This window comes from Empidonax traillii, unplaced genomic scaffold (assembly GCF_003031625.1).
Source record: "Empidonax traillii isolate 1590-97213 ecotype Southwest subspecies unplaced genomic scaffold, ASM303162v1 scaffold1:size7828297, whole genome shotgun sequence".
In the NCBI taxonomy this organism is placed as follows: domain Eukaryota; kingdom Metazoa; phylum Chordata; class Aves; order Passeriformes; family Tyrannidae; genus Empidonax; species Empidonax traillii.
In genome coordinates this window covers 5,378,982-5,394,847 of record NW_020955194.1, presented here as the reverse complement: position 1 = coordinate 5,394,847, position 15,866 = coordinate 5,378,982, and the positions used below count along the sequence as shown (strand labels likewise).

The 15,866-nt window shown below is 35.1% G+C and overlaps 1 protein-coding gene across 10 annotated transcripts in view; it reads right to left on the bottom strand.

The window, feature by feature from the left end:
- Positions 1-15,866, bottom strand: part of DMD (dystrophin) — a 996,724-nt gene that overhangs the window by 616,157 nt on the left and 364,701 nt on the right. For all 10 annotated transcript variants that reach the window (XM_027888128.1, XM_027889056.1, XM_027888040.1 and 7 more), the window contains 4 exons: positions 14,157-14,318; positions 6,535-6,645; positions 2,871-3,044; positions 584-739 (listed from right to left, as the gene is read on the bottom strand). In XM_027888128.1, coding sequence (XP_027743929.1) covers positions 584-739; positions 2,871-3,044; positions 6,535-6,645; positions 14,157-14,318 — 603 coding nt within the window. The remainder of the gene's footprint in view (positions 1-583; positions 740-2,870; positions 3,045-6,534; positions 6,646-14,156; positions 14,319-15,866) is intronic.

The window sequence follows — 15,866 nt, the reverse complement described above, 5'->3', positions numbered from 1 at the left end:
GTCAATAGATTTTTGAACCACAAGATACTGACATAATATACTTTAAGATCTGTACAGTCAGAGGTGGAAGGAAATTAAAAGGCAGAATTCCCTCTTTAATGAAGTAGTTCTTTAAGCAAAACAAGCTAAGCATTTTTCTGACCCAAAGTGTTTTGAAATAAGTGACTGTTTCAGCATTGAAATGAAAAAGCATCCCCCATCTGACCTCTAAAAACCAATGAACTAGTAGAAAAAAAAATTATTAAGAAAGTGTAATTTTAAAATTTTAACAAAAGAATTTTATCTTTTCCTAGATGTTTGGTGTTTTCTTTTTGGTGTTTTTTTGGTTGTTTGTTTGTGATTCTTTGGGGGGGGTTGTTTTTGTTTTTTGTTTGTTTGTGGTTTTTTTTTTTTGTCTCACAGCAACTGAATAGCCATGCTGAGGATTGACTCCATTTTTTCTGTCCCACTCTTTAGAAAATGGGAGAGTCATGAAAGGAACCGATAAAAAAACCCCCCAACATTTACTTACCCTACCAAGATTATTCTTCACTTTGCCAGTTAAAAAGAACACATAGCTGTGCATTAAAAACATAGAGCTTACCTTTGCACCCAGCTCATTATATTGCAACTTCAAAGCTGTAAGCCTTTCATCCAGTTCCTTGGGGTTCTCTGTCTGCTGCTTCTGAACAATCTGCCTCCCAGTTTTTATTACTGTTTCCACTTCAGACTTCACCTCACTCAGCTTTTTATATAATTTCTAATGAAACAGAAATATAAAGACAAAACACAACCATTAAAATATGAAAACTAGGAAAGACCATTGAAGGCACACTTTGCATTATTTGCTGTATAAAAGAACCATCATGGATGAGCACCTCCCACTCCCACTTGAAAGTTAAAAAGGTTGTTTTCAAACTGATTTAGATAATTCAGTATTTAAAACAACAGCATATGTATTTTGTCAACTCATACAGATTGTTGGATGTATTTTCATCACAAACAGCTACTAATTTTAAAATCTGACAGTTTTTCATATTACTAAATCAAGAGACTGAAAGAATAGAGGATTACTCCTACATTTAATAGGTGTTATACTGTTAAAAAAGTAATCAATTTTAAAAAAAGCTAAATAAAAAAGCAACATAATGAGGTTAATGTAAAATATGCACTATTTCAAGTAAAAGCAAAAATTAAGGGAAACCAGCTGTTCAGTAAGTGATGGCATGCAAGCAATCTGTAAACACAATATATTTTCCTAACATTTCAAATGAGTGATAATAAGAACAACAAAAGGGTTCTTTCTTTCCATATGCAGAAATTTGGTATCTTTATCTAAACGTATAACTTGGTAACTCAAGTCATTTAACAGCCTCATAAATGGTCAATTAACATTCATGTAAATACCGCAGAAGTTAAATTTATTTTTTTTTTTAATCTAAGAATAAATTCTGCCACGGTTTGGAAATTCTACTAACATTCACAATGAAAAAAGACTCCTCAGAGATACACAGTGTCCGTTACCACACAGATATGTGAAGAATTGCACATATGAAGATGTTGAGTTTTTTCTTTTGAGATGTTTAGCTTAAGTCTATGTTCCAGCATTTTGCCATCATGTGTTGGAAAGTAAACTTACTGTCCTGTGTACTTACACAAAACTGCAAAATAATGACGCTGTACTTTTTTTCATCATTATTTTTTTTAGCTTTTCTTTTAGTAGCAGTATCTCCCACTATGTAAAATCTATCTCTAGCATTTCTGAACACTAAAGGCTTTTTTTCCAGCAGATCTGACAAAAAACAGCCAGAACAGTGCATTTTCTCCATAATCTAAAGTTAACTACCAAGCCAATTCCTAATATGGTTAGGATTTTATTTACTTAAAGGTAGTATGTATATAGCCCAACTGCTTTCTAGGTGCTTAATATGCTAAATATATTCTTCATCACTGAAAACTTTCAGCAAATTAGGAATATGTTGTATGACCCACTACGGGTTATATGTTGTATGACCCACAAAATATGTCAGGGCTGCAAAATCCAGCTGCTGAGTGAAGACACTTTAATTCAGTACAGAGCTTCTAATTACCATGTTATTCTAATTAGAATGTGAATTTAAGAGCAATTTCATTTAAGAAAAACCCAAGATGTAAAGAAATAACATTGACTCATTCCATGGTTATTTTTTTAATTTAAGTTCTATCTGAAAGAGGTTGAGAGGGGAAAAAAATTCTTCAGACATGTCATCGCCTCAAGAAAAAAACAAATCCAAAAACCAGCAAACAAAAAACTCACAAAATCCTCTCAGCTTAAAAAAAAATCAGGGTGAATTTTTGCTGTTAAAATATCTATTTTATTATCATCAAGCACATAGTGATCACCTTTAGCTTTACTTCCTTTCAAGAGTAAAGAGTTTCAGGATTATAAGGGTATTAATGGGTTATGTACAGATTTTCCTCATATTCTTTAGGACATATGCAGGTCATCTTTAGCTCTTGAACTGTAAGAAATTCATAGCATGCCATCTCATGGAAGCTGTATTCTCTGGTTTTCATTATGTTTTGTGTTTCCTGGCTACAGTAGACTTGTGCCCTGCAGCATCTCTTTTGGTTACATCACAGGGTCCTGTGAATGTAGAATACTGCAGAAAAGAGAGCCAATCCAGGAAGATAAACTCATATGCAAGATGGGAAGTGGGAATTACTGGGATCATAATTGGCTTTTTCACATTGTAAAAGTGCATGCCTATTGTTTGAAAGTTCACTGAAATGAGAATTTTGTGTGTGTGCATGTATATTTCATACTTTGTTTCTTATCCTGAATTAATGACAACATTCTATAACTTTTAGTTTTCTTGGCAAAAATCCAACAGACAGACATAAATATTCACCATGCAGTGATCCAACTGCGATTGTACTACTTCCTGCTCAACACTCTTCATCTCCAACTTGGGCACCTGCAATTTCACTTCATCTAAAATTCTTTTGCACTCCTGTAGGCGCTGTTCAAAGTTGGCTGGCTTCTGGAACAAGCGGAACTTCATGGACACATCCTGCAGCTTTTTCTGAAAAGCAAACATTGGTGAGCAGTAAGTGTGAAATCAAGTCTTAGCCCTGTTTCAGAACACTCAGACAGCAATTTCTTATTTAAAGAATTTAAAATTCTTGAGGAAAATGCCAGTGGCAGAGAATCTTGGTCTTCACCAGAGGATAAAAAGTCTTTTATCCTCCAGAGCACTGGAGACAGCAGAGCCCATAGACACAAATGAAGAAAGGGAGAGGCTTTGTATTTTTCAATATGCAAAGTGTTGGGAGGTGTGGGGCAAAGAGAGATTTATTGGATCGAGCATAAGACATCCACATTGCAGACTGAAAGCTCATCCACAATATCATTTCTGCTTCTTGGTATGAGGAATGAATCTTTTAGTCCATCAAAGAAACCCAAATCAAGTAAGTAGGTTGGTCTAGCTCAAAATCTGAGATTTAGAGTATAAAATTGATTTATATTTCAATTTAAAAAAGCCTAACTAGAGTAAAAAGAAAGTAATTTGAAGGCAGAAAAATCTATGACAAGCTTAGCCTCTAATTTTACAATTTTCACAATTTGTTATATTTGTGCATTAATTATATTGCTTGCTTACATGATCTCTACCTCAGGGGGAGGGGAAATAATTAAAAATAAAGCAAAGTAAGAGCATTTTTAATTATCTACTTGAAAAAGAACTAATTTCTCTGTGGAAGTACAGAGCAAAGTATTATTGAATAAGTTTTTCAACTATTTGATTAAAACAAAGAAAGAATGAAAATCACTAAGAAACAGATAAGTAATTACGTAAGAACTCAGCATCTGCAAACACACATGATTTTTTAATCTTCAATTCTGGACACTTTATTCCACTACCAAGTGGTCTGTGTTGTACAAATCTGAGAAAAAAATCTAATAAGGAACAGAATCAGTCTAAGAAGGCAGGAATCATGAACAGACAATTTTGGGTACCGCAGGAAAGGATGTAGATATCTAGTAGCTCCCATCAATAGCTTTCCTCATTAAATATGTTTTATGAAACTGAGGTCCAATGAGGTAAGGAAGGAAGACTTTCTCTAGATAAATAAGTGAACAACTGAATAAAAACAGGAAACAAAGAGTAGGAATAAGCTGTCTTTTTTTTTCAGTGTGTTCTCATACAGTAAATTCATACATAATTAGTTTTTCATCCTCTTGTGTCACTTCAGTTTGATAAAGATCAAGTCCTGTGGGAAGCTTGCATTGCCACATCTGTTTGTTACAATTTGTGTTGGTCAATACATTGAAAGTGAATTAAAGGGAGAATGACAGTATCAATGGCAGAGAAAATTAAAGCCATCTGTGAAGAGTCACTGAAGACTCGCACAGTACTGAGGATCTGTAGGAAAAAACAAGCAAATTATTTTGAGTTCACCCAGAAATTAGGCAATGTAGAAGAACATTCAATATGCAATTGGGATTTAAATTATCTTTTAGCACTCTCACTTGAGTTCTAACAGATAAATATAGCAGCCATATTATGTACTTATATTTATCTCCAATGGTTTTAAAATAATATTATCTCAATGCCTACAAGCAGCAAAACAAGCAAAGTGGGTATTTGGAATAATTAGGAACATAAGGGAAACAGAAACTAAAATACCTACCACAGTATAAAAGTCATTGCATAAAGCTAATCTGTTCAGTTTTGATCACCTTGTTTCAAAAACAGCTCAAAACCAGAAAATTTAAAAAGAAGAATGACAGGAAAAGGAAAGCTGTTTATCTAGAGGTCTCAGTAGGATTTAACATAGTATAGAAAAGGACAATTGAGGATGAGTAAAATTAATTGTATGCAAAAGGTTGACTAGCAAAGTATTCAGTACTGAATTTCCCAAAATAGCCATTCCTTAGAAAAGATTTCACTTTCACGTAAAAATTCTTAATTTATTATGGTTAACTTGGAATTATATCACTTTAGCAGAAATATATTTTTATTTTGCTAATCCACAATTTATTTTGCTAATAAATAAATCATAATAATTTGCTAATAAATAAATAAATCAGAATGCTAATAAATACATCACAATCTTAATGTAATTACTTATTTTCATAATTGTTTACTTTCTGTCTAGGTAATGGAACTTAGAATAAAAATGCCAAATTAGAACTATTACTTAGTGACAAAAAAAGGAAATGCATGCATTATGTGTTTCTAAGTGAGAATACTCTTTAGAAAACAGTTAACCACAACACATTTTGTGAAATATATTTTACCACTAAAGATATTGCCTGACGATGGAAAAGAATTCAGAGAGTTCACTGGCCTAAAATCAAAGATAGCCGTAAATATTTTTAACAAAGGGCTCACCTTTTATGTGTTTTGGTAGTTGATATTTACATTAGGCCTGTAAATTTTACTGTAATATTGTTTATATTTTATCTAATGTAGGCAAAGCAGAGTCTTAAGATGACCTTGCCAATTTGTCAAAACTCAAACTGGTGCATATCTTACAAAGAAAAATATCTGCATAGAGATGGATTATTAAAAAAAAGGCACCTAGAAAAGGTATTGCTCCCTTGCATGCTGTTGAATTTATGAACATTTAGATACACAGTTATCTGATGCCTCCATTTCACTGATGAAATATGGGTAACTTCACAGCTGCCATGGAGACCATCAGAATCTGACTTAGTGTAAAGGAACACAGAAAAAATATAGAAACATAAGTATTATCAGCAAAGAAAAGCTGGTCTTGTAGCTAAGATGAAACATTAAAAAAATCAACTTGTTAATTTCAAATTAATTAACCGCTAAAAAAACTTCAATATTACCCATAATAAAAAAATAAAACTGAAATTAAGATATGTAGAAATATTTGATAGATATGAAGAAAAAGATGGCCAAAATAAAGTTATTTTTCCTAATGAATGATGACCATTTGTTTTGCAGCCTGAGGAACTTTGGCACTAACATCAAAGAAAAAATAAAAAAAAATGGCAAAATAGTCAAGAACTTATCACTAATGGGTAAAAATATGTATTTTTCTTTAGAGTTAAGGTCTCTCTATGTCTTTTAAGCTAGGTGAAATAATGCATTACCTAACATTTGTTGTCTGCATTGCACTGCTCAGCATAATTTGTATTTCAAACGTAGATCTATTAAATATTTCTAAATATTTTAACATACTTTTCACTTTATGTAAACATTTTCAAATACCTCAAAAGGTATATCAAAAAGCCTCACTGTAGTTTTATTTCTTGCAACTGCAGCAAATTCAAAACACCTCTTAATATACAGTGCCCCTACCAGTTGGTTATGTCACCTCTGTGCACCCTAGAACTGTTGCCAACTAGACAGGAAGTCTGTAAGATAAAAAATGAGCAGTAAGAAGATATGGATGGTTTTATCCACTCTAATTTCCTGGCTGGAAAGCAGCAGCTAATACAGAAGAGATACCTTAAGAACACTTCATACTACAATAATAGTACTACTCATGCTGGTCATTTGAATGAGTGAAGGAAAAACAGAGGAAATAAAATTTGTATACCTGTGCCACATCAATTTGGGAAAGCACTCTTTTGGCAGCATCTTTACCCCGGTTTCGTTTCTTCATTTCTTCCAAACTAATCTCGTGGCTTGTTAATTCAGATTGTATTTTCTATTGGAAAAAAAATATAGCAATCAGTAGGGTTTGGAGGAAACCTTTATGTTGTTAAAACTGTTAGGAACAGTTGATTTTTATACATACTAAACTATGTACTAGTACTAGACTATACGACATTGCCAGCAGGTTGAGGGAGGTGGTCCTGGCCCTCTCCTCTGCCCTGCATCTGGAGTGCTGTGTTCAGATCTGGACTTCTCAGTTCAAGAGAGACATGGAGATCCTGGACTAAGATGATTCAGGAATTCAATAGAGGTTTCTTTTTTTTCTGAAGGAAAAAAACCTTTTCATTGATAAACACAATAAAGTTTAATCATAGAAAAATATATAGAAAATTGATTTGCTTCACTATTCTTATTTCTTCTTATTTTCACAGTATCACTAGCCAAGCTGGGAGAAAACTGATCAAAGTATCCTGTAGGTATAGCATCATCTTCATCTCAGAGAGCTGTGTTACATCTAAAACTATATAACTTGTGGTGTAATACTGACCAGAATCTATGCTCAGTATCTGTAGGTACACTAAATGTATAATGACATGTCATCATCATATCATGGTTAGGCTTTGCGAATGAAGATTTGGGAAGGGCTCTACCCACGCTTGCTACAAGCACACTGATGGCTAAAAAGGCCAATGTGAGATAGACAAGTCCGGTTGCAGAAGGCACAGCAGAAAGACTCCCCAGGTGACATAGATGAGACGCGATTCTTTCTGCATTGTCTTTTCTCCTCGAGAGTGATCCTGCGTGTGTTCTCAAAAGCAGCAGCAGCGTTATAGATGGTGTGTCTCCAGGCCTCCCGATTGGAGACCAATGGTGATGATCAATATGGCCAAGGCTGAGGGATTGTTTCAGGCAGTCCTTGTATCTCCTCTTTGGGGCTCCTCTCTTGCGGCAGCCAGTGGCAAGTTCCCCATAGAGCACGATCTTAGGGAGGCGATGATCCTGCATCCTGGAGATGTGCCCTGCCCAGCGCAGCGCAGCTGAGTTCTCAGCAGCATGGCCTCAATGCTCGTGACTGCTGCCTGTTCAAGGACAGATGTGTCGGTCACATAATCCGGCCAGTGGATGTTAAGGATTGTACGGATGGAAGCGTTCTAAGAGACACAAGTGGTGCTGGTAAATGACCTGTGATTCAGATCCATATAAAAGGGTAGACAATGGCTCTGTAAATGCTGATCTTTTTGGCTGAATCTCTAATGCAGTGGCTAAACTGCAGCGCTGTCAACGCTGAGATCCGGGTTCAATTCCCGGTCGGGGCCACTCCCCGGGCAGATGGAGCTCGTTAGCCCTGTAAGGCAATCCATCTATGTCCTGAGGACCTCGCTGCCACCGTCCAAGCTCACTTGGCCCCGGCAGATGAACCTCAGGATTAAAGGGTGGGCTCAGTTCCGCACACACTGTGTCTCACCTAAAAAATCCAATGTGCAGGCTGGAAGGTGTAAAGACCTTCCCTGGTTCTTCGTTCACGAAGACTGGCAATTCAAATGCTGATCTTTGTACTTTTCTTCAGGTGTTTGTTTCGCCAAACTCTTTTATGGAGTTTACCGAAAGCACTGTATGCCATTGCTAACCTGTTGTCTATTTCTGCATCAATCTTACCGTCCGAGGAGATGACGCTTCCCAGGTAATTAAATTGCTGGACTGATTTAAGACCTGTTTCACCAATGGTGATGTGGGGATGATGGGAGACTTCCTGAGGTGCAGGCTGATAGAAAACTTCTGTCTTCTTCAAGCTGACTTCCAGTCCAAAGCAGGATGTTAAACGCTGCAGAGCTACTTCTGCGTGGGCGACAAGGGCGGCATCATCAGCGTATAGCAGCTCAGGGACAAGATGATTTAAGGTCTTAGTGTGGGCCTTCACAGCCTTAGGTTGAAAAGGCTCCCATCGGTACAATATTGAATGTAGACACTGTTTTCTTCATCGATGTCTGCCGTGGCCCTTTGGAGTATCACGCTGAAGAAGACTGTGAATAAAGCTGGTGCAAGAATGCAGCCTTGCTTCGCACCATTGGCTATTGGAAACGACTCAGAAAGTGCGTCCCCATATCTGACTTGAACGCGCTGGTCTAGTAGGTATATTAAATGTATAATGACATGTAGTTCATTAATATACTAACTTAATCCATTTTCTAACACGTGTTTCTGGTTATCTCTGTCTGCAAAATCAGTGTGTGATTATGGGAAAAATATCAGCTTTTTTGGTTCACCATAAATCAACCTTAAAAGAAACAATTAACTTAAGCAGTGTTGGCTAATGCAAAGTAATGGAAAAGAATTCCCACAAAGTACATTGAAACAATATAATTAAGGACAATTCACATATTTTTACGTTTAAACTGTTAGAAAATAAGAAATTGTCATTAGCAGAATTGTTAGACAGTACTACTGAGAAAAATTACCCTATGAAATAAAGACAAGGTATGTTTCCACCAGGACATGCATTTGAGGCCATTACTCCTGCATTAAAAAGTGATTTTAGATTTAATTTATTTTTTTTCCTATGGTATACAACATTTTTCAGATACTCTGAAGACTAGTTATTATTTTAAACATATGCACGTACTTTTACCTTACACTACAGTAACTTTAATAGTAAAAAAAAAAAAAAAAGAGTAAAAATACATGTATTTTAATCATATTTTCATAGGTTATTAAGTATAAAGCTGTGTACACTGTATGCTGCCTATTTTACAGGGATATTACATGGTTATAATGACTTGTATAACATGTATTACAACACTGCATTGAAAGCAGTTTTTTTAAAAGTTATATGGAGAATGTATTAAAGTTTAAGAGAAAACTTACAAAAAGAGGAAACTATTAAGTCTAAATTTAATTGCAAAAGTGTATTTATGTTTCTAAATTATCAGTACTATTTAGAGAATTAAAAATTTTTCTGAAGCAAAGTATTTCTAAAAGTAAAATGACTAAAAGATTTAAAAGTGTGCTTGAATTTTAACAGCATTATCTTCCCTTTTTGAGTGGCACAAGGACCAAATTAGTGGTGACTCAGCATTATTTAGTACCTCAAGCCAAATAATTTCTTGATGCCTTTGAATTTAGAACTGTATATAAAAGGAAGAAGCAAGTCTGAATGTTAAAAAATAATATCCGTATCACACCCAGTATTTCAACAGTTGGCTTCCTCACCTCATCAACTAACCAATTTTTGGTTGTATTTTCCAATTTACTTTGTTCGACCTCAGTCACTCTGGAAAGCATATAATTGAGCAGTTCTTATCTGAATAGGTCAGAACAGCACAGTACAGATAAGAGTAGTGTTTAAGCAATTAGGTATTATGGGACATCGCATGGAGATTGTTCTATCTTACTTTTTTAAGTTGTTCTGCAGGAGAGAGATGAAGCATCACCTACTCTGACATCAAAATGCAGAATTGGAGAGAACAAACACATTAGAGGAAAGATTAAAAGAAAAGTTAGTAAGGTTTATAACAAGAAGGCATGTCTATTTTTTTATTTGCTACTTCTTCTCACAGGTAGAAAGATTAAATGAGTCCTGAACAGATGTAAAAGAATTTGACAGGTGCCAAAAATGCCCATTTGGATTAATTTTTGACATGACCATTTTGACTTTTTCGTCTCTTTTGACTTTTGAATTTATTTCACTGACTTCTTCTTAACATCCACAAGAAAACACTATTTTTTACCCCTGTTATCCCTACCTTTGCTTTTCTCAGTGGTTCTTGCCTCTTTTTTTTTTTTTTTTTTTTTAGTAGAACTTGCCTTCATTTAATTTCTAGAATATCAGAATATAATGAACTGTATATAACCATGTAGCAGTGCACAGAAATTATTATGTCCTACAGGCTCAGTATAATCATTTGCCATCACTGGCAATTCTTCAGGAAATTTGCAAAATTTCTTTATATATATACAAAACACATACTTAGTGACAGACACTACTTTTAAAGAAATATTAACTGAAGAATTCAAGTGGGAAAAGAAAATCATCAGAGGGTAAAAACATGAATGACAAGGCAAGACTGAGTTAGTTGAACATGAAAAATGCAGTTCATGCAGTTAAAGTGCAGAGTTCAGATGCTGTGGAGATGTGTAGTGTGACAACCTGCACTGTACAGAAATCTGCATAGATATTCAAACTTCATACATTATGAAATGTGAGCTTACATTTCTGAATAACACTTATCAGCTCTTCCCTCTGACCACCGATCCACACATGGCTGAACAAAACAACTGTCACAACTACCAGCAGAGGAAAGGTAAGTACTTTTAACATTTTTCTAAGTAGATGACTGTGAATTTTTTTGTTCCAAAATGTTAGTCTGAAGGCAACTAAGCATGGCATGATTCTTCTCAGGCAACATATTGAACAACTGAACAATCCTGCCATTATATCATCACATTCACTTTGGTTTTGAACAAAGTGTTTTAAAAAACAGATTGATAATCACCTTCACTTAGAAGTGCTTATCACTACAGAACTGAAAATATCCAAGGAGTTTATTGAAAAGGTAGATTACATTTGTGTTTTTCAAAACCACAACATTATTCAGTTACTCTCCACACTGCATTCTACATAAGTCTACCAGGAGAACAGCAGAAAAGTGATTTGTCACATGCATATGAGAAATGAAATAAGTTTATTTTCTCTCCCATAATAAAAATCCTCACATAGTCACTCTGACTAAGCAGACGTACATAGCAGAGATTCTCTTTCCCAACAAAAGTTATTAAATAACAAAGCTGTAAATAATTATTTGGAAAATATTTTGCCATATAACTGCAATTTTTTCAGTAGAGATTTATATTCTTCCTGTCAGTTAAAGAGTACTTGAAATAAAGTCAGCAACTGGCAAATTCTTGTGATGATGACTTAATTCTCTTTATTTTCTTGGCAAGTTTAGAAATATTAAAGAGATTCCCACTGGGGTCACTAGATCAAGCATACAAAGAAATAATCTTTCCTTTTGGGATATTGCTTTATAATTTATCTCACTCTAGCTCTTTTTATCATCAGACCTCAAGGAATCTGAACTGATTTATCTTTGTGGTTGCTGTTAGATTGTTTTGTCTGCATACAGCATCTTTAGTTGTATTCCAAATAATTTGGCTCTCCGGTATTAAATTCTCAGTGCCACATGGTGGAGTAAGAAGCACATAGAATTTACATTCAAAAAGTGATCCTAAGGAGAAGTTGAACAGTACATACTTGACTCCCCTTTCCTTCGGTCAACTTTCTGAATAAACTAAAGTGATCATTTCACTTAAGAAAAAGGAGCTAAATATAATTTTGTTTTTTCAGATACAATTTCGATCAGCTGAAACAAAGATAAATCCTCCCATCAATGCCCTAAACATACTTGAATTTTTTGAAGCAAACACACAGAGCTCCCAAACCCTCAGCAGCTTTCTGATTATAAATTCTCCCATATGTTCTCTTAGAAATGCAACACATATTGCTGAACGGTTTGCTAAATCCCTCAGCATGGATAAACTGATCCCTGCCCAGAAAGCAACATCACTGACTGAAAGATTCCCATTCCAGCTGTGCAGACACTATTGTAGGGTATCTTAGATGAATGAACTGCTTTGAGCTCTACAAAAGACCCGTGCCAGCAGAAGCTCCACAGGAGACGAGGCTATTCAGTCCATGCCTATTCTGGCACCGGCTGCCACGGCTGTTTGCTAAAGGAATGACTCAGTGTATTTACCCACATGAAATTGATTGTTTATTCCCTTTCCCTCTAAGGATTTTAAAGAACTTCACAACTGAACTTCAGAGAACTTCAATATTTGCATTAAATCTGTTCAGTTGTTAATTAAGTTTTTTTTTTTTTTCACCAGGTCTCACTGGCATCATAAAATCAAAACATGAAAGGGAAAAACTCAGCAGCCTCTAAGCTGGTTTTCCCACAGTGGATATAGTACAATCAGGTGAACTTGACATCAGACAATAAAATCTCAAGAAAAAAATCCCAAGTTCCGCAAAAGCGCTGAGCTGAAATTTTCCTATGAAAGTGGGCTAATTAAGGGTGAGTTTTGTGCTGCTTCGTGTGTTGAAGTTCTGAATTACTTTCTTTTATGGAGTCTGTAGTCATTGCCAGTATTGTACCTGCGGATGCACATAAACCAAATGCATCCATGGGACATAGGAAACATGCAAGGGTCCAAACACACCAGGAAAAAAAAAAAAAGGCACATGTTCATATATTTTTTTTTATGTATTCACTTTATATGATTACAAGATCAGAAATTAAATGGATGCATCTTCAACAAATGCTAATTTGTATCTTATTTTAAAAAATTGCTTATATAATTCATACTTCAAGGAAGAAGAACAAAATTCAAGAGAGTTAGCTGATAGCCAACATTATTTAGGGTTCAAACTGAAGCAATTTGTCTAAATCTGATCTTATCAGACTGAATGCAAATACAATCCTGTTTTCTAAATATAGAATTTGTAATTCATTTATACACATAAAAATGTCTGCATGTACCTACTAACACACACACACACGTGAAAAGCAACTGAAAGGTACACCTAACTACATTCTAATTCAAATGACATGATAATCTTTATTTCTTTAAAGGAGGAAAAAATTTTTTTTCAAGGCTGCATATATTCAGCTCTGAATATATTTAAGATCATCTACTCCATACAAGATACCCACTTTATAGGATGATTTAAATGTCAGAAGAAACACAATTGAATGTCTTTTCTAAAATAACTATAAAGCATTTGTTTTCAACATACCTCTGGGTTGTTTTGTGTTTTTTTCCTGTTTGTTTACATTTGTAATCTGACTGCCTAAATTTAGATGGAATCAACAGAAAAGTTCTTGTATATAATACTGTAGAGTGTTAATATTTTTATAGCAGAGATGTTTGGTTTTATTTTGTTTAAATTCTTGCCCTTTCAATGCTACAGTAAAGCATATCTTACAGACGGAACAAAAAAGTAAAAATGTTAATTAGATGTACATTTTTATTTTGAAGGATGAATAAGCCCCTTTGAAGAAAGAGTGAAGAAAGAACGTGAAAAGCTTCTTCTATTGGACTTACATGAGCTGTAAAAATTTGAATATAAGTACATTTATGTGCACACTATGACATAATTAGCAATGTTGTCTGTGCTGAAATAATTTAGTAACAAACCTTAAGCCACATAATCAACTTTATAAAGAGCCACCTAAGAGTAGTGAGGATGATGAGTTTCTTCTTTCGAGAATGGGATTTTAGAGAGTCACTTTGTTTATCCTTGTAATTTTAAATTTACTGCATAGTCTTCCATGACATTTATAGCTCTTTGCATCTTCTGGACAAGTATATAAATTGGAAGGAAGATATGACTTTACTAGAAGAGTAGCTTAAACTTCTCAAAGTAATCCTACACAAAATTTACTTGCACTTTCTTACTGATCATGTTGCAAATCCCCTTTAATAAGAGGCTGAGAGACAACCAAACACTCTTTGGTTGATTAAGAAAACCAGTAAACACATCAGCTCAACCTGTATATGCCTTACCTGTGCTTCCTGAGGGACCTGTGCTGCATCAACTCTGTCTGCAGTGTAGGCTGTCAGCTGTTTGTCAATAACAGCAAGAGACTCTTGGATTAAGCGCAGGGTTTTGTCAGTCTCCTGTGCAGATTGAATGCTCTGTTCAAGACTTTTCTGTCTTCTCACGGCCTAAAAACAATGACAATGTTATCAGTATTCACAGTAATAATGCATATAATACATTTTCCCCCACACTCTTTTTCCCAAAAATTCAGGCAAAGAATCAAACATAGGACTCCTGGCTTGTGCTCATCCACCTTTCTGTAGGATAAATTGCGCATCTTTTTGCCACCCATTCAGTTCTCTTGGTAAGAAACAAAGAAACAACGCTCAGATTGCATAGACAAGTTGTAAAAAATGAAGGATCCTGAAAAACCAATGCATAAACTGAGTATTTCTATACAGAGTTCAAGTTGGCAAAGCTGCATAATAAAACCACTCTGACAGTGCTCTTTTTCTTTCTGAGGCAGGGCAGTCCTCCTGATCTTATTATATAATTCAAGAGACTTTGTTTACTGAGAATAGGGTTACTGTCATCACAATCTCATCTGAGGCAATCCACCTCAGTAAGTGAGAGGGATAAAGACTCTCTTGAGATAGAGTTCTCTTATATGAAGTACAGACAGCTGTTTGGAAGAAGTAATGACTACTTTTTTCCTCCTGTGGGTAAAAAAACCTAAAAAGTTGACTCTTGCTTCTACCCCACCAGCAGTGTCACCATGGATTGTCTACCACAGCCTTTTACACGCACTGTTTTTGGTGAAGGATGATTTCCTTTCAAAGGAGCTCAGTTTATGGTTTAACGAATCAGAATAGTAAATTCTCCTTCCAAGTTGTCCTTACAACACACATATATTTAAGCACTTGACATAAATGAGTCAGCTTTAACTACTATTTATAACAGTTTAATATGGCATTTAACAGGTAATAAATAACCTGTTACTTTCTTGCATCTGTCATTGTGTCTACCTGCAGACTCATATTTTACTTACACTACAGCAACTGCCTAAGAAGAGTTTCTGCTTTATACAAAACACCCAGTAATTACCAAGAATCTCAAATGCAACACAGTTTTTCCTATACAACCTCAGCCATACTGCTGACCACAGAATAAAGTGACTTTCTTTGACATGAATCAAAAGAGAAAGGAAGCACTCTTTAAATAACATTTCCAGGTGTCCTGTCATTTTTCAAGTCAAATCACCCTTTTTCTCTCTGGTAAGCCAGCTATACTTTAATTTGATTTCATACTCATTACAACTCTTGCCTTGAACAAAAATATCTCTCAGCACTTCAGTGAGAATATTTGATATATCTGTACCTTCTTCATGGAGCTCAGATTCTTATAGAGCCTCACATGTAACAAATGAGAAAGATTATTTCTTGTGAGCATTCTTGCTACCTATTTGACTTAGTTAAGGGACAGGGATCCAAACAGTATTTTCTATATTTGTTTTTGTAAGCTGCTTTGTGCTATTTCAGAACAACTGATCAGATAATCTTGCATCACTGCCAGTTCCAGGAACCTTCTGGGGAAATGAGCAGCTTTACATATCAGACTCATGCTGTCAGTGTTAATGGGAGCACCTAAGCCACCAAGGTATTATTATCCTACTAAATGAACCATTAAACCAGTGTAACTTCACAATACAGTACTAAGGCTTGCTACTTAAATGA